This window comes from Pogona vitticeps, chromosome 5, assembly GCF_051106095.1.
Source record: "Pogona vitticeps strain Pit_001003342236 chromosome 5, PviZW2.1, whole genome shotgun sequence".
Classification (NCBI taxonomy): Eukaryota; Metazoa; Chordata; class Lepidosauria; order Squamata; family Agamidae; genus Pogona; species Pogona vitticeps.
This window is the reverse complement of record NC_135787.1, coordinates 184,022,712-184,042,336: the sequence shown is the minus strand read 5'-3', so window position 1 is coordinate 184,042,336 and position 19,625 is coordinate 184,022,712. Positions and strand designations below refer to the sequence as shown.

The window sequence follows — 19,625 nt, the reverse complement described above, 5'->3', positions numbered from 1 at the left end:
CATCTACAAAGGTATTGCCTATTTTTGTACGTTCATATTCATTACTTTTTTTCTCCAGATAGAAAGAAAGAAAGCATATGCCTTTCTTTCTTTTTTTTAAAAAAAGTATTCAACTTCTCAGATGGTTCAGAAGATGTCTGGTGGCCTCCTAAAGTGAAGGAATGAAAACAGACTTATAACAGCCCTGGGCAAAGTGCAGCCCTCCAGATGTTGCTGAACTGCAAATCCCAACATTCCTCAACTCTCCTCACTATTGGCTGTGTGGGCTAGGAATTATGGGAGTTGCAGTTCAACAACATCTCGAGGGCCACATTTTGCCCACTCCTGGCTTATAATAATAAATGACAAACACCAGCCATGTAAGTATTTTGCTTTCTGTTTGGGGAAAATATTGATTTCAGAGAATCCAACAGCATATAGTTGAAAGTGTCAGGTGTCAACTCAAGTTATCTGGATTGGTAAAAACCACAGCAAGACTTGATGATTATGTGTTTCCATGCAAGAGAAAAGTATTACAGTGGACCCCTGACTTACAGACGGCTTGACTTACAGACTTTTTGAGTTACAGACTTCTCTGGCCGCAAAATTTAGGTTTGACTTGCAGACTGAGATTTGACTTACAGACCAGAAAAAAAACAAAATGGAACAAAAACGGCCTGTTACGGGAATAATTGGTTTTCAATGCACTGTAGGTCAATGGAGACTTGACTTACAGACTTTTTGACTTGAGAACCGCCTTCTAATACGGATTAAGTTCTCAAGTCAAGACCCCACTGTAGTTTACATTCTCTCATCTGAAATTCCAGTTCTTCCAAAAGTACCTTGTTTGGAAAGAAAGTCAGAAGCCTGAACCATGACTACAAAGCTTTACAACTGTTAGCCAACTTCTAAAACAAAGACATTCCATTGTTTCAGAATATACACCCTCCTCATCATGGACTGGAGGACGAGGACAAATTAATGCCTGCAAAAAGTGTAATAAAGAACAAACCTACAGACAGCCAATTTTAAAAGAATACCTACACAAAGAACCGCCACTTAACACACCAGTGAGTTTTACCAGCTGAAGAAAAATTGCATGACTTACTGCAGTAGCTCGAGACACTTCTCGACAAGTGCTAAGAAGTCCATTCTGCAAATCATCCCTCTGTAAGATGACATTTTGTATGGCGGCTGGGTTTTCTGCATTCATTTCTATCTCCTGACTGGCTGACAGCAAAGCTTGCTCAAGCGTGTACTATGGTAATAAAAAGAATAATTTTTAATGTTCTGCATCACTGGACTGATTTTCTTTGTACTTCTCTTATCAGTGTTCTGATAATAAGGCATGGGAAATAACATCCATTTGAGGTAATAAATATAATTATCCTACTTTTTCTTTGTGCAGCTGCTGAAGCTTCTCTTCAAGGGCTTGCACCACTTTGTCTTGTTCGCATAATCGGCTCAGCTTAGTCTAGTGTGGAAGAGAAAACGGCAATAATTAGTGCCACTACTTGCTCTGCATATTGGCAACTGAGACACAATCTGTTTCTTTAACACACACACACACACACACACAATCTTAAATTATACACAAATTAAGTATATGAACCACAGTGGGATGTTCTGTTCCATTCTCTACACATCCATGGAGAATCTGCAGTACCTTATAGTGCGTTCTAGAGGGCAGCTCCTCCATGTGGAGCAGAGGCAAGACAAACAGTTTTCAAGGGCATTTTGAAGCCCATTAAGGTGCCATCTAGCAGGGACGTGGTGGCACTGCGGGCTAAACCGCAGAAGCCTCTGTGCTGCAAAGGTCAAAAGACCTGCAGTCATAAGATCGAACCCATGTGACAGAGTGAGCCTCTGTCGCTTGTCCCAGCTCCTGCCAACCTAGCAGTTCAAAAGCATGCAAAATGCAAAAATGCGAGTAGATAAATAGGTACCACCTTGGTGGGAAGGTAAATGGCATTCTGTGTCTACTGACGCTGGCCACGTGACCACAGAGGACTGTCTGCAGACAAAACACTAGCTCTATGGGTTGGAAACGGAGATGAGCACCTCTGCCTAGAGTGGGACACAACTCGACAAATTGTCAAGGGGGACCTTTACCTTTTTAGGGTGCCATCTATGGGAGCACTGCCTCTCCAGTGATGGGATTCTTCTCCAAAGTAAACCATGGGTTTCTCTGTGCACTGTTTTAGCCAAAAGACTGGTGTCTTCTTCCTCAAATCAGAATTTCTCCTCCCCTACCACCAAGGGAAATGAGCTTCTTATTACTGCCAGTTTCTTTTGCAAGGGGTAGTGTGGCCCCTGCAGAGTCCTTACTGGAAAAATGGCCTCCTGGCTTCTGGATCAGGCCCAACCCTAGTGTGGGCAGCTGTGTACCTGCACTACCACCTACACCTTGTAAAAGGCTAGAGCACGGCTATTGGGGGCCCATTTAAGACATTACAGAAATAACAATCTTGCACAATGATTTGGTGATTTGAAAGAAATTTGTGTAATAGCTATCCATAAAGGAGGGAGAATGGCTTCCTGGCAGAACTAACAGAGAGGATAGGTACTCAGGGCACAGTTAGCTGGATACTGCACACATTACACAACACTGCACAAAATTGTTCTTAAAGACCTGGAATAGAATGTGGAGGGAAGTATGGGAATAATAATGTCTTGGAATTAACAAGGGGGTCCTAAAATAGATACCTATTTCCAGATGTGGGTCAACACTTATTTCTACAGAGCATATTTCATATGCAGTTAGCGTCATAGGCTATGCTGTACAAAGGCGGAGTTTATTTTAAAGTTTTGGTCCACTGTCATATAAAGCTGGGTCTCAGAAGAACAATTTTTAAAAAACCTCTTCTTGAAATGCTCAAAAATTCGTGATCTCTTATGGGTGGTTTGGGTGACATTCTACATTTTCCAAAGCCTTACAAACATAACATTGGTTTATCAGTTATCTCAACTCTGCTCCAGAAATGTGACACCAGTGTTATCTTTATGACAGAGGATGAGATGGCTCGACAGTGTCATCGAAGCTAACAACATGAATTTGACCCAACTCCGGGAGGCAGTGGAAGACAGGAGGGCCTGGCGCGCTCTGATCCATGGGGTCACGAAGAGTCGGACACGACTAAATGACTAAATGAACGAACAATTTTTTAATCAGGTAAAACCAACAGTTTCTATGAAACATAGGTTCAACATATTACAAGGTAATTGTACTTACATCAATATCCAACTCTTCTGATCTGTATTTGTACAGAGAACCCCTACATTCATCTTGTGTCAGCTATAATAAGGAAGAATACTGCCATCAAACAACTTCAGTAACATCATGCAAAACAGTGCGCAATCTAAAGTAAACATTTAATTAAGCATAAATGACTTCAAATTTAAATGTTAAGCACATAGTATGCCTGACTGCATTTAATGAGCACACAGCATGTAAATCCCAGTTTACAATGTAATGTCAAATATGGACTGTCAGAATGGGGAAAGTGTATTAGCGCTATTTATTCTTACTAAGAAAGTTAACCAAAGCGGAGATTGCAATCTACGTTTCATTGCAATCTCTGGAATTCATAAACATGATACAAATTTAGTTTTGATTCTAGTCCAAAATGAGCAAAAAGCAAATTGAACAAAGAAAAGGGAATGAATAAATTGGCTTCATTAATGTTATCAATTTGCTACTATGCAGTTAGAGAACAACAATGCAAGTGAAACTTCTAAAAACAAAGCCTTATCTTGCATTTATTTTCTCTCTCCAGAAAATGCAAGAAAAATTACTTGAGATTTATCATGGGGAAAAAAGATGTCATTGGCAAAGACTTTAAAGCAATGAAAACCATGAGCACTCTGCTGGTGTACTGCAACTTTGGTTACTTTGCTGCACACCTCTTAGCTTTGTTAAATAAGGCTTTCAACACCGAATACCTCTTCACTACAGACTATTTAATCTAAATGGCTAGAGGATTAGAAAGAATTTCCACAAATTTAGCAGCCAATTCAGATATAGAATAATAGAAACACTGAGCTGGAAGGGGACTATAAGGACACTGAATGCAACCCCCTGCTCAATGCAGGTAGCGGATTCGATAATCATCATTGGAAAAAATCCATTCAGTTTTAGCACAAAGTTTTGATAAAAGAGATTTCCTGACCCGGTTCTATCACATATGAGTCTGCTGCCATTGATCATACTTTTGCCCTCACAAGCTTATGAACTTTTAAATGGAATGGCAGTTATTACAATCGAATCACCAGTGTGAATACAAGAGACTGCCAACACATTAACTTCTTATCACTTCTAGGTTTTAGTCTGCCTGTTAGTAAGGAATTTTAACAATATGACAATAAAGAATTACATGGATGCACATTCGAGCAACTTTCAGGGGAGTAACTATGTTAGTCTGTCGCAGCAAAAGAAATGATCTTGTTGCACATTAAAAGCTAACGAAGATAAGTTCTGCTAGAACAAATACATTTTGTTCTGCTTTAATGAATGGGATATTGGTCCAGGTCAGATGTAACATCCCCAAGCGGCTAAGATGACTAGGCATGAGCCTGAGCAAAAGCCGCAAGCTCCTGCATTACTATTACCTCCCTGAGGCCCTCTCATATTTAACTGTGACATAGAACTGGATCAACAGCAGCAATAAAAATATGTTTTAGTTAAAAAGACTGCCACGGCAACCAGAGTTCAAACTAAGACTGGGGGCTTCTAGTACCCTGAAGAACAAATTCAGTTTCAGAGCAGCATATCCATGGTGGAGGGGGCCAAGAGCAAAAGGGCGAACCCAATGAGTCGTATATTTCGGTTTGAAGTTCTCGCCTGCAACAATTAAGCCTTAAGAGATATTTGAGGCTTTTAGAATAGTAAAGAATATCCCCCCAAAAAGAAGGGAATCACTAACAAAATGGCATCAGTGGGCAAAGCCAGAGTGTGGCCATTTCAGGAACTCCAGAGAACAATCTGGGACTCCAGGAGGGCTAGATTTGAGGTTCCCCATGTCAGTTTAAATTTACAAACTCTAGTTAAGAGGCAACCTGTTTAGCATCAGAAATGGTTAGTGCCAATGCAGACATACCATTGCAATATATTTAAAGCAGATATGGAGGACAGATGAAGAAAAGGGAAGAAAAGAACAGAGCCACACATTTTCCCAATTAATACATATGCACTGAGCGACTCTACCAAACATTTAAAAACTATTAAATTAGAACATACTTGTTGCTTGCCCATATATTTGTCTTCCTCCTTACTATCACATACATGCACAGTGTTTTTACACAAAGAGTAAGATTATGCATCTCTCTGCTTTTAAGGAAGTACTGTGTCAGCAAGAATGAAGTAAGGGTTTAGCCATACAAGCATTCCAAACACAGAACAGATCCTCAGAAGACTTTTTAAGTGTTTCATTTCCAGACATATCCTCATGCAAATGCACTGGGTGACGATCTGAGAGTATGCACAGTGTACTGAAGCCATATAAGTAGCCTTGCTTTGAAATGAACATTTAATGGAATGAGTATCAGAGGATGAAAAAGCCACAGCACCTTTGACATGTCACGAAGTTTACAGGTTTCAATTTGGTATGATGTTTAGTACTAGCAGGGCTCTCCCATTTTAAAACCCACTTAGATATATGCTACAAAAATCATGCTGACAGGAGAAAGAACTGAAGAATGGAAATATCTCTTTTTTAAAATAATAGAGACAGGTATATGCTCAAACATGGCCAATGTAAATCTGGCCAGACTCACAACAGGAAAAGCATGTATGCAACCATTTTGAAGCAGTAAATAGGGGGTATTTAGTACATTTTGTAGGATTCTTTAGCATGCCACCTATCACTGTCATTGCAGTTACAGGCAATTCTGAAAAAGGGAATAATTCTCTTCAAACCCAAAAACTACTTTCAAAATAAAAATACCACTGATTTTTACCTGAATTTCTTTGAAAATTATAATCTACTTATTTTAAAAAACCACCAGCCCAAAAAGCAGAAAAATTCAGAGGTACAGTATATACTGCCCAACATTATCTTTTCTATGACAGAACTTCAAACAGAATGATACAGTAATTCTGTTGAGTCCTGGTTCATAATTTAACAGAAATCTTTGCTTCTTGTACATGAACAAGCTTTAGGATTTTTTGCTCCTTCTTCCCACTTCCTCACATTCAGTTTAAAAAAACTTTGAAGTTTTAGGCATGATTTGAAATTACATGTGAACTACATTATACGTAAGATTGCAGAAACTGTTATTTAAATATGCCCAGAGATACAAGTGCTTGGCTCCAGAAAACTGCAACTTGAGCAAACATTCAGTCTGTTGAAGACAACAAAATGGGGACAGATTTCATTTTGTTTCAACAATCTGCGAACTCTTCTGGGGAATATCCTATCTACTTTTAAATGTTATCAGGATTCCTCACTCAGAAAAGGTGTGGGCAACATGAAGTCCACTGACCACATATGCCCTTTCAGCAAAAATGGAGAATTGCCAGTTCTGCAAGTTTTTAGGAACAGGAACTTTCCTTTAAAACAAAATGCAGATGACTTGGGCCTTGGTGTCCACCCCAAAGGGGCTTTCTGTCCACTTTCAGTTTGTTTGTTTTTTCAGGTACTACAACTCATGGCATGTCTGAGCCCCCAGGGCTAAACAACAATCTCTCTCTCTCCCTCTCAGTGTAAGCAAAGAATAGTGTCTAATGAATTACAGAGCAAATTCTAGTGCAAATGGAGGAAAGGATGCACTTGGAACATATATGCCCTCCACAATGCCTGGCTGATGCTCGTTATTATTAACAGAGAGTTTTCCTTAGAATATACACCAGTATCTGGTGTGGCAACAACGGATGCCTGTGCTGATGATTTAAGAGTTCCTTCACAGAAAGTGTTATTTGGTGGGATGAAGTTCAAAGAGAGAACTGACCTCTCTCAAGTGAAAATAGCAATGTCATGTAACCACATAACCTGATTTTATAATAGCTGAAGATATTTGACTCACTTAGAGGATATTTATCTCTCAAGAGGGGTGCAAACCACACTTCAGCAGTTTGGCCCAGTTTGGTGCCTTGCTTGCACAGGTATTCCACAGGTACTGCACACTCTCCTCTCCCGCCTCCTCTGTGCACCACCATTTCCTGGGCAATGTGCTTTCCTCCCCTTCTCCTCAGTGTGGTTGCCCACTCACAGATGACAGTGTGCACTTTCCTCCTCCGGTGACTGCCCACTCAAAAGCAACTCATCTCCTTGTCTAATTGGGTTGGAGGAGGCAGAGGAGGGAGCTCGCACTTCGATTGGTGAGTGGGCAGTTGCACTGAGGAGGCAGGAACGGGAGCACACATTGCTTGGGGAATGGGTGAACATGCAGAGGAGGCAGGAGAGGGGAGTTTGCGGCACCCATGGAATACCTGTGTGGGCACCACACTGAACTGGGCTGAATTGCCAAAATGCGGTTCATGCCCATCTCTAATTCTGTCAGATCATCACCAAAACTACAGCAACGACATGTTCAGGCCACTGTAAGTTTATAGGAAGAGAACTCACATTTTTGGAACAATTTTAGAATATATATTTTAATTGTATTTTAATTGTTTTATCTTTTTTTACTCTATTTAAATTGTTGTAAGCCGCCCAGAGACCTTTGGGTAGTGTGGGTGGCATATAAATTAATTAATAAAATAAATGAAATAAATAAGAACTCCTAGAATTCACCAAGAATTCTCCAAACCAGAGGTCTAAGATATGAAGGTGAAAAATGCAGTTTACAAGAAAGCTTTAATTATCTATATATGGGCCTCAGTTGCCATTATTTGCCTTTCAAGAAGAAGAATACAGTGGTGCCTCACTTAACGATGTTAATTGGTTCCATAAAAAAAATTGTTATGTGAAAACATCGTTAAGTGAAACACCATTTCCCATAGGAATGCATTGAAAACCGGTTAATCCGTTCCAATTGGAACAGATTAATGCTTGCAATCATTAGCCCACCTCCTGAAACCTATGCAAACTTAATTTGGTGTTGTTCTGAGTCTTCGTTAATTTTTGGTGATTTTTTGTTTTCTCCACTGAAAGCCTTTGAACGGACCATTCAAAAGCTTTCAATGGAGAATTTAAAAAATCACCAAAAATTAACAACGACTCAGAACAACACCAAATTAAGTTTGCATAGGGTTCAGGAGGTGGGCTAACGATTGCAAGCATTTAAAACAGGTTTCTAACAGTTTAAGACTTTTACAGGAAAAAGGGACATTGTTAAGTGAAATACCCCCATAGAGAACATCGTTAAACGATGGGGGAAATTCCTCAAAGAAACCCATCGCTGTGTGAATTCATCGTTGTATGAAGCAATCGTTGTGCAAGGCACCACTGTACTGCCCTGGTGTTGCCTGGGAGTCACAAGGCTTCATAGGATGCATAGCCCCACTGCCCATTAGGCGCTATAGAAGGTGCCTCCCAAAAAACTATCTGTCCCATGAAGTATCATGATTCCTATGAACCCTTGTAAATTCCAGGCAGCACCAGGACAGTTTCTTATTTTCTTAAAAGGTGAATAATGATGATAGTGGACCACATGTATGTAAGGTTGCTCTGTAAACTGCATTTACTGAGGAATTCTGGGAGTTGCAGTCCAAAATTCCAAAAGTCCCCTCCTTAATATGTTTCTCAAATATTAACATTAGAACAAAACTCTGCTGCTTTGCATAATGATTTACTGAAGGATAGGGGGAAAAGACCAAAGAAACTGCACACTAGAATCTACCCTAACCTTTAAAAGGAATCTGACCAAAAGACAGGCCAACCTTTCCATCCTTTTATCAATAATGTTCAATAATCCAGAGATTAGATACTTGCAGGCTTCATCTGTTTCAAATCACACAGTAATAAAAGCTCCTCAAAAAAATCTAGTTTTTGGTGAAGACAATGATGACACTAATTCAAGAAATAGTGCCACCTGGTGTCAAAACGGGAATACTGCCTATCATACCCTACACTTTAATTCACACCTAGGAAGTAATGAGATTTTCTTAGGACCAAGGAATACTGCTCCTTTACTTACTCTACTAGCAAGTTCTCAGGGTTTTAGATGTGGGCTCTACTTGGAGATACTGATGCCTGAACTTGGGACCTCTGCTCTACAACTGAGCTATGGCTGGAGATAATAGAGGCAGCTAGGGTAACCACAAGATGTATCTAAATATACTTCTGCAAGTTTATCAAATATCCCTATATGCATGGAGGGCTCTCGAAGATGAATACTTGGCAAGCTGGCTCACTGTGGCTGCAAGACTCATACAGTAAGAAGACTGAGGTTAATTAAAAGGGATTTGCAAATGGGAAAAGGACTTATGAGAGAATAGTACAAAACCTCATACACATACACAGAGGTGCAGCACATACATGAAGTATAATAACTTTTATGGAACTCTCACAGTTCCCATATCAAGGTATGGGTGCATGCCAATGCAATGGAAAGTTAACTCTTATATTGAATCTAATATTTACGAAGAAGAACTACACAGATTGAGACTCTAGGTCAGTCAAAATGTAGTCCACTGTTACTGCTACTGCTGTAATGTCAGAGATACAGAAGAGGTAGTTGAGGAAAAAATCCTTACTTTATGATAATGTCTAAAACATATCACTTTCTGTCTCATTCTGATGAAACATTTGCCCTTGAATCAGTGAACAGAGAAACAAGAGGGGCCTTCTTGTATTTCAAAAACAAAATTTAGTAGTTCTAAAAATGTGGCTTTGAAAAAGGAACTACCTGGCATTTCTTTTGTGGTCTTTCAGAAGTGCCTCTATGCTTTTTTATCAGAAGGCTGTGTTGACATAAGCATCTACGTTGCACTCATAAAGGGAGCACGTCTTTGATTAAGGATGAAAAATGACAGGCACTTCCTATGGTAGCTGATTAAAGTGTCCCCATGCAGTGGGCCTGACTGCACGTGGAGCTGATCCTCTGTAGGCTGTAGCCATGCAGAGAGCAGGATGCTACCATGCACCTCCCCATTTCCAAGGTTTTCCAAGCAGTCGTGGGAGTATGATACTGGTAACGTCAGGCTCACCATCAGGATGGGGCTTCCACACATTACAGGTGTCCACCATGTGGCAAGCTGCTGCCTGTTACCAAATTCAAAAATATGTTACTTGTATTCTGCAACCCGCACAAACCTGTAAGTAACTAGCAATCAAAAAAACAACAACATGCAGTGCAACTCAAGTCAGGAAGCTTCATGAATTCACGAACAAAGACAGGGAAACTCTTTCCAATTATTTGGCTCAGGACCTTAAAAGCTACCACTTCTGAAGTGCGAAAAGAATGTGGACTGAAAACTGGAAAAAGAACGCAGATAAACCATGTTGTTTAAAAAGAATTTCTGAGCAGGAATAATTAAGATGTAGCCCTAGCCATTGATTTACATGCCAGTTCCTGCCTCTTTGATAACTTGTCTCTGTGACTTGTTCACAAAGTATTTTCAGCTATTTTAAATTCCAAGCAAAATTTTAGAATGTAGAATGAATGAAAGAATGAATGAAAGTCTATAGACATATTTCACTGAGTGGACACATATCATTCAAAATGAGAACTAAAGAAGACACTGATCTGCATAAAAGTACATATACCAATTTATATGTAAGCATGTAAAGTTAGAAATGACTACTATAATTTAAATAGAATGACAGCAGATCTCATTTAAGTGGAGAATACTGTAATTGGTGTGGATGGATAATTGCAAGGTATCTGATCTCATTGCCCGTGTTTCTTTATATTTAAATGAAACCTGGACTGGACAACTCTTCAAACTTGGGTTATTTTTAGGAGGAAGGCAGGGTGTAAATATTTTAAACAAAAACTTTCAAAAGGGAACGGTGCTCTAACAGCCTTTTAAATAGAGGAATTCAACCTGCAAAAGAGGACATGTAGCCACTCTATCAAGTTACCAGTAACTTATCCTGAATTATATATTTGATATTAATCAAGAAGCTATACTGGAAGTTTTCTTCAAGCTGTGTGACTTTATAAAAACAGTACCATATGTTTAAAAGTTATAAAAGCTGATGCTTCGTATCTGAGCTCCCCATTACATCAAACCTATAAGGCACTGGTTCCCAACCTTGGGTCCCATGGATGTTCTTGGACTAAAACTCCCAGAAACCTTCACCACTAGCTGTGCTGGCCAAGATTTCTGGGAGTTGTAGTCCAAGAACATTTGGGGATCCAGGGTTGGGAACCACTGCTCTAAGCATTTCTCTACAGGTACACCCAGGAACAACCTGGCAATTAATCCTTCTGGAATCAGACTATCATGTATGTATCAGTTTAAAGCAATAAAAGTACCCATCCAAACTAATGCAAAATAAATCTAAATAATTGGGTAGAGAAAAGGAATGATATATATTACTGGTATCCAAAGGCATTTTAAAATTTTGATCTATAGACCTTTCAGTACAGAGGCTATGTTTTGTTTAGATAAATGAACTTGGGTATAAACTGGCCATAACTGAAAGGCACAACCCTTAGTCTCAGTCAATTAACAGACAGCATAGCCAGTACATCTCCTTTATTTTAGTCAAATGACACATTGCTTTAAAAATGATAATTATTCACAGAGGGAAAGCATGGGCAATATAGGTTCACCTGGAAGTTAACTAAGCACATGTTTGAGCAAAATTGTAAAGGCACAAGAAGCACATAGTAACCACTCACAAGAAGCATCAGAGTGTTCTCCTGAAGATACTTTTTTGTTCATGCTGAAAAGGTTAATAATACTTGCCCCAAGAAGGTGTCTTTGACTTAGTGGACAGTTAAATGGCAGGTATGGGTTTTCCCATTACAGTTGCAATAAATGAAGCTGTATCTGCCCAATTCTCTAAGTCACATTTGGTAGTTAAAGGTCAAATGATGCTCTCTCAGGACAGGCATTAGTGGCCTTCCATGCTGGTCAAAGCTCAAGTTATTAGAGTTACTTTGGATTATGATGAGCCCTGAGCTCATAAGATTGAAAAAAATATGCCATTACTTGGGGAAAAAAGGGAAACAAACAGCAGGATGCCAAACATTTAATCTCACGTATGGTAAAATCTGACAGCCTTACAGCATTCAGGATAAATTATTATACTAATGGACTTCTAACAGACATGTTGATGTTATATTTCCATTCAGCACATTTCCCCTCTGAGTCTTTCGAAATCATGAATCAAGACTGACTTTGTTTGCTGTGACTTTCTGAACACACTGCCCTTAGGAGCTACAGACCCCAGATCAAACTTATTTGATCCTTTTTAACTCCCAAGGGCAAATAATAATAATAATTTAAAAAGCTACTACAGTATCAGGGAGCCTAAAACAATTAGTAAATACATTCTTAGATGGTGGTAAGCTGCCAGAAATGACAAGGTAAACACTGCTGGCATGCTTTTGCATTAAACCAAATGAAGATGTTCCTTCAAACAAAATAAATAAAATGTATTGCAGAGATCCATGCTGCAACAAATTCTGGAAGCTTGTTGGCATTTTATGATTCTGCCAGATTAGCCTGCAGAGAACAGCGATTAGCTAAATATTCTGAAACAGCAAAAGTTATCCAAAAGGGTACATTGAATACTCAATGACAAGTATGTTCAGCAAAGCCATGCTAGCGAGACTGCAACATTTTGTAAAGCACAGATGACTTGTGGTTCTCCAAAACAAACAGGAACACCAATGTTATGGGTAAAAACTGGAGGGGACAACCAAAAATTGTCACTGAGGAAAATTTTTTTGCAATGATAAAAAGCAATTTCATTCACTATCCAAGACCTTACTTGGTGGTACAGTTGTGGTCTTAGCGCCGAGTTCTCAATCATAGTGTGAACCATGATGATTAAAGGTTCATTCTCTTTCATCTATTTCAAATCAGGAGGAGCATACAGCAAACATCAGTTTACAGCACAGCTAGATTTGAAAGACGACACTGTAAATATAGCCTCTACTTCAAATGTTTTCTATTAGTGCAACAAGATTATACTTCCTCTCTTGTGATTAGCAAAACTGTACATTTGAAAATCCAAAGATGAACTAAGAAACCTACGCATTTAAACAAGAATGCCATACAACCCACAGTAGAATTAAAGCAACTCATACCAGTAACCAGCATTTTAGATGTTTTCCTGAGACTTATTAAAACTTTCACAAATGGATAAGATGTGCAAAACAGTAGCAGTCCATAAATAACTAAATGAAACTGATAAATATATATATTTCCCTAGGGATAGTTACATTCCATGAAGACTGAGTGCATATGCTCTAAAAAAAGACAATTATCCATCTACAAATGGGATAGCGGGCAGGTAGTTGAATTTAATTTGGGTCTTAACATGCCAATCCTGTGGAGAGTGACATTTCTTTTTTGAAAACCTGAGTGGGCGCCCAAGCTATGCCACAGCATACAAAAATATAAATATCACAGAAAGAAAATTTTTAGTGTGGGCCACCATGTATCATGCTTATTAAATATTTTCAGTGTTAATAGCAATGGATTTAAGTCATCCAAGTTAGTGAATGGTTATCTGTTAGTGGTTTTCAGATATACCTTGTGATCCTCAGTCTAGTGTGTATTCAATATTAATTTCCATGGCTGCTATTTATATTAAACTCCTATGACAAGTAGAATTCTGTGCTGATATCAAGGAATCAATATTTTAAAAAGTCCTTATTCTAATAGGTTCACATTATCAACAATGGCCAGATTAATAACAGCAAGGAATTAAAATGTAAAACTTAATTTTCAATTGAATGTACGGTATAAAGAAATGTGGAACAGAACCATTAACGATCAGTTGACATATAATATTAAAGTTAAGAAAGGTTTGTTAAAGAAGAATATTTTTATAAATATCTGGAGAGAATTTATTGACTGTAAAGGGGAAAGGTTGCACACCTTCTCAAGAATTAATGCAGAGGTAGAGGACTCTGTAAGAGGAAGAAAACTGATTATATCTCCAAATGGTCCTGAGATGGGGTTACTGTATTGTCTAAATCAGGGGTACCCAACCCCTGGGCTGCAGACCAGGACCAGTCCATAGCCTTGGAAGGACTGGGTCGCTAGGACAGATGAGTGGTGAGTGAAGCTCCACCTCCTGTCAGCGTGCTCCTATTAGGTTCTAACGCCACTGCTGATCTGACAGGAGGTGGAGCTTCACTCGCCACTCCTCTCCTGCTGCTGTTAGATCAGCTGTGCCTGTGGCATTAGAATCTCACAGGAGCCTGCGCTCCTATTAGTTTCTAAGCTGCTGCTGATCTAACAGGAGGCAGAGCTTCCACTGCCGCTCACCTCCTGCTTCTGCTCATCGCTCATCTGTCCCGGCACAACACATGTAAAGAGCTTGATCCAAAGCTATCCTCCAACAACCTGCCGCATAACAAGTACCCCCTCGGTTGTAAGAGGAGGATGGTCTTCAACTAAAATGGTCCCTGGTGTCAAAAAGGTTGGGGACCACAAATGGGTCTATGTTGTCAGTTTGATATTTGACTAATTTCTCTTTTTATATTCTTTGTTTTTCTTTGTGATTTTTAATAATAAAGAAGCCAAATAACCCACACTCTGCAGATGGGACTTAAAGACAGTGAGGGAAATGTATCAACCCCCCACATACTGCTACACTGCAACTCCCATCATCCCTCATCACTGATTATGCAGACTAGGACTGATGGAATTTACAGGTCAACAGCTGGCAGCCCATATGTTCTCCACGACAGCTTTAAGGCTTCTGTTCTACTAAAATGCATTTAAATCGGTTCAAGGACATTCACTAATTCACATTCAAATACAATGACCTCAAGCAGTTTGTGAATTGCCCTTAACACTGAACTACTAATTTAGCCACTTAGGGGACAATTGGTAATGCCAGCTGTTTATACAACCAACATGGTAATGTAACATGAAATATAACCCAATCCCCAGCCACAAGATGATGGGAAGAGGAGTGGAGGAATGGAAATTGTGACTGAATTACATTAGAAGCCCATTTTTCTCCTATGTGATTTGACTACATTGTGGGTTCATCTCCAAGTCACAGTAGCATAGCCTAGTTGACTTGTCACTCTTGCCAGGACAGACATCTCAAGACCACTTTTCATCTGCCTCACATGTAAAGAAGGCAATTCACATGAGTGGGCAGTAGCTTCTGCAATTCCAGGAAATTTCTATTGCATGTTCCATAGAAAGGACTGTGTTCTATTTCAAAACCAAGTGTATGTCAATGGCAAGCAATGAAGAAGAAATATGAAGTCCTGAGTAACAAAATATCTTCTCTACCAAAATTAGTTAGCATCAGTTATAATCCACAGTACTGTATTTCCAAGCAAAGCACCTGAAATTTCATTCCTTACATTTAAAAAAAGCACAAATGATCATTAGCAGAATTAGAGAGAGAGGTAGCTCTTAGAAGAACTACTAATCATTTTCCTTGGCCAAGAATATTCTGTTACATCCAGTGGAATAATTCAACCCCTACGGTGAAGCAGAGACAGGGGAAAAAACCCCAGTCTATCTTAAAGACTGGTGCTTTTTGTTTTTAAAAAAATCACTGCTGGTTCTATGGGATAACCCTGTGAAAACTGGAACAACAGTGGGCAGAACCATATATGAAGACAACCTCAACATAGCAATGAACAGAGAAGCTTCTGAAGACATTAGAGCTCCACATGCTCAGAATTCCCATCCATATAATTATACTCCAGAGTTGAGTGGCACTTTAACTGCAACTTAACTATTAACTCTTGTATGCCAAACAATCCCATGTTAACTTAGCATTTTTCTAATAATTTGATTAGCAATATTGCCTATGGTATTAATTAGCTGCAGCAGGGGAATGAGTAGAATGTCCTTAGCTGAATTATATAGAGTTGGTCCTACAATTAATCACAATTAATTTAGTTAAGGAGCTGAGAATTTTGTTTTTGCTCATAATTGCTCCTAAAGCCAAATACAGATATGAATGTAGAAGTCTGCTTGTAGTATTAGGTTTGAGTATTTGTTTCTTCCCAAATGCATCATACATCCAATTATTATGCACAACTACTAATAACTTAACTGTACTTCAGCTCTCAGGATTGTAAGTTTTAAAACTTTCAATTACTTATAAATCCATTTATGGAAATTCTAGGAAGAGAGCTGAGCAAACCGTAATTTTTTAAAAATCAAATGTGACCACTGGAAGCCACAATTAGAGCAAACTCATGGACATTCTTGGGGTTCATTTCAGAATAAAGGCTTTTAGTTTCATTGCACAGTCCCTGTCCCTTCACTCGACCCACCTACTCTAAACACATTGTTGATATAAAAACCATTTTACAGTAGACAAAAAACGGGGACTATGCAAAAAGCAAAATACTACTGGTAGCCAAAACTATAACAGTAAAGGTGCATTTTCTCCAAATTTTTTCTTAGAGAATACCAGATTTTCTCTTATTCAATTATCTCCTGAATAGCATAACTTTCTGTTTGAATAATATAACTTTCTGTTTAGTGAATTAATCAAACAACTACCAATTATGTATTCTCAAAGGCTTTCATGGCCAGGATCTGATGGGTTGTTGTGGGTTTTTTGGGCTCTTTGGCCGTGTTCTGAAGGTTGTTCTTCCTAACGTTTCGCCAGTCTCTGTGGCCGGCATCTTCAGAGGACAGGAGTCAGAACCCAGAGCACAGACAAAGTTCCGACTCCTGTCCTCTGAAGATGCTGGCCACAGAGACTGGTGAAACGTTAGGAAGAACAACCTTCAAAGAGCCTGAAAAACTCACAACAACCATCAAACAACCAATTATGTTGGTAAGTCAGTAAGTCAGTAAAATAAGTCAGTAAAATAAGCAAAGAGGTCTTGTGTGCAAAGCATCTAATAAAAAATGTGCTGGCCCTCTGTGTCAGCAACAAGTGGGCAGTATACCCTACTTTGTGCTAGGATGGATAAAAATCAGTGATTTTTCAAAGATCAAATTGATTTGAAGTGACAATTTAAATAATGATTTACATTTTTAAAAAATCAATTATTGATTTAAATTGTCAACAAAATCTGATTTTAAAAAAATTTAAAATTGTGATTTAAATCAATCTGATTTAAATCAAATCCACCCTACATTGTGCCACTGTTCTTGGGCTAGTGCCTTCGCAGAGCTACCATGGTACAGCTGCAGATTAATGGCATTATGAGTTACTGTGTCAAGTCAAAATAATGTGCTTGAATATAAGGATGCAGAAAAAGGAAACCGGAGAAGAGCTCTCAGCTTCTGCACTAATAGAAAGGCGGTCATTGAAAGCTGGCAGCTACATTTTAAATTCTGAAAGTTTCATTTTGTGCCAATTTTTAAAACAGTAATGTTTTCTGAAAGATCAGGAGACCTTCATGCTTATGCTCTTAAGTTAAATGTTTAGAGACAAGGCAAGTGCTGTAATTGAAGTAATTACAATTGGAAAACCTATCAATAAGTAAATAAATAAATAAATAAATATGATGGGCCCCATTCAAATATTAGATCTCAGAGGGCACATTTTAGCAGACTAGCTGCAGTACTAGGGTTAAGAACAGGAAAGAAATGGAAGTTTCCTAGCAACTAAAACTGCACTATTGATACTTGCAAAAGCATTTTTATTCTCTGTCTTGTAAAATTTTAGTTGGACAGCAGCACCAAAAAGTTTAATTATGAAAAATAAAGTCAACATGTTATTAGAGATAAAAATGTACAAGAATAAGCTATGAATCCCACCTGGTGATCCAAATATATTGCATTCCTTTGAAGGTGATGAGAAAGAATCTCATTCTAGCAACCCGCATTCAGAGAGAAAAGAAGGAAGCAAGAAAGGGACAGATACGAAGATGTGAAAAGGTCAGTCAGAAAATATAAACTATACACTCTAAGTTCCAATCATGTTTACATTATATGTAACATTACACAATAACCTATCAAAATTATCTGATTCTACAAAGGACTAATGTAACATTTTGGATTTTTCTAGAATCAAGTTTAACATTTTGAAAAGATAGGCAAAACTTTAGCGATACAAGGAAGCAAAATGCAACTGAAGATCTGACTGGTTTTATATAAGCATTAGTTTGCCGTTGTAGATTTAGCAATATTTCCTGCAAAAGCCATTTCTGAACATTAACACAAAATGAAGAAAATCATTATGGTTGTGTGGAATCTACACAGAGAGCTATAAACCCTTTGATACACTTGTGCACATTTCCTGCTTTTTAACACCAATTGCAAGTTATATCGAAGACGAGGAGACAAAATGAAATAAGACGTAGTAGATCACACTGATCCTCTCTTACCTACTCTGCCTTCGGATTAGTATGTAATCTCTGCAATTTACAAAATTTAGACTGAGCTAAAATGAAATGTTTTGAATGTATTCTTACATCTGTTTTGTTGTAAATGCACTCAAATATCTACAGCAGAACTCAAAGGGTTAATAGCAGACCACCACAGATGCTAGGAAAACAATAGACACACGGAGAATCTACATCAAACGAAAGTCAGCAAGTCAGCGCTGTTGGAACAATGCAAGCTTGGATTAATGAATGGCTAAAAATTAGTGAAGATGGCACATGACAAACACTACTTTGTAGCTGACCTTTGGGCTGCTGGCCTCAAGTTTTAGTTGCATGAGTTGTGCTAACGTATGTTCCCGGATACTACTCAGTTCAGCTTGCTGCCTTCTCAGCTTTATAAGCAGGAGCGTCAGCTCCTCTGGCTGAAGAAGTATCGTGTGAGAAGCCAAAGAGTGGAAAATAGGTTAATCTTTGTCCTAAACAAGACTTCAGATTCATACTTGCATTTGATCAAGCTGCCTGCCATGCCATATCCAAATTAAACTGAACTGTTTGAAGCAAGGCAACTTGTAACATTTCCCAGTGGATTTTGACTAAAACCAAGAGGAAGAAAAGAGAATCTTAAAATGACAATTCTTTTCAACACTCGGACGACATAACAAAGGCCACATTTGCATGTCATGCTAAACCATGGTTTTGTGTGAACTCTCCGCGCCTCTTGGCTGGGAACAGTAATAGAAATGTTTAGAGTGTTGCTTAAGTGTTGTTGTTTTTTAACCCTGTGCTTACTATGGCTACTTCCAAAAGAAGTCCACTTCAAACCATGCTTCTACAGGTGAGTTGTTTGAAATCAAGCCTACAAAATGTGAACTACAGTTCTAAATCTTGGGTAAGTGTGAGCTTCCATATTCCTAATCAGTCACTTGTTCCCGCTTGTACATATAATAAACCATGTGTTAGCACAATATGTAAAGGAAGGCAAAAAAGGTTTACCATGGTCACATGACAGTAAGAAATTACTGAAAGTTTGCAGCCCCAGGTTTCCCAGAAATATGTTATGAGAATTCAAAGATATAGAACCTGACTATAGTACCTAATTGAATAAAATATTGGTGAAAGAGAAAATAAAAACACACACACACCAAAGAATGTTTGAAAAAACTCCAGAAACTAAGCATTGTAAAAAAAATAACACTCTTAAAGTTAGTAGATCCAAAACAGAACTTTCTTTTTCTTTTTTGAACAGCTATTTTAGGTCTTTTCAAAGGACTAATTTACAATCACATCTAGGATTTTCATTGGACATCTCAGCA

General features: G+C 38.5%; 1 protein-coding gene across 26 annotated transcripts in view; it reads right to left on the bottom strand.

The window, feature by feature from the left end:
- The window catches only part of PLEKHA5 (pleckstrin homology domain containing A5), a 217,215-nt gene that overhangs the window by 16,613 nt on the left and 180,977 nt on the right, over positions 1-19,625 (bottom strand). For 9 of the 26 annotated variants that reach the window (XM_072999745.2, XM_072999749.2, XM_072999746.2 and 6 more), the window contains 6 exons: positions 18,615-18,734; positions 17,744-17,797; positions 12,807-12,887; positions 3,212-3,274; positions 1,373-1,453; positions 1,088-1,237 (listed from right to left, as the gene is read on the bottom strand). In XM_072999745.2, coding sequence (XP_072855846.2) covers positions 1,088-1,237; positions 1,373-1,453; positions 3,212-3,274; positions 12,807-12,887; positions 17,744-17,797; positions 18,615-18,734 — 549 coding nt within the window. Of the gene's footprint in view, positions 1-1,087; positions 1,238-1,372; positions 1,454-3,211; positions 3,275-12,806; positions 12,937-17,743; positions 17,798-18,614; positions 18,735-19,625 lie in introns of all 26 variants that reach the window. The other 17 variants (XM_072999747.2, XM_072999754.2, XM_072999761.2 and 14 more) reach the window with 4 other exon arrangements.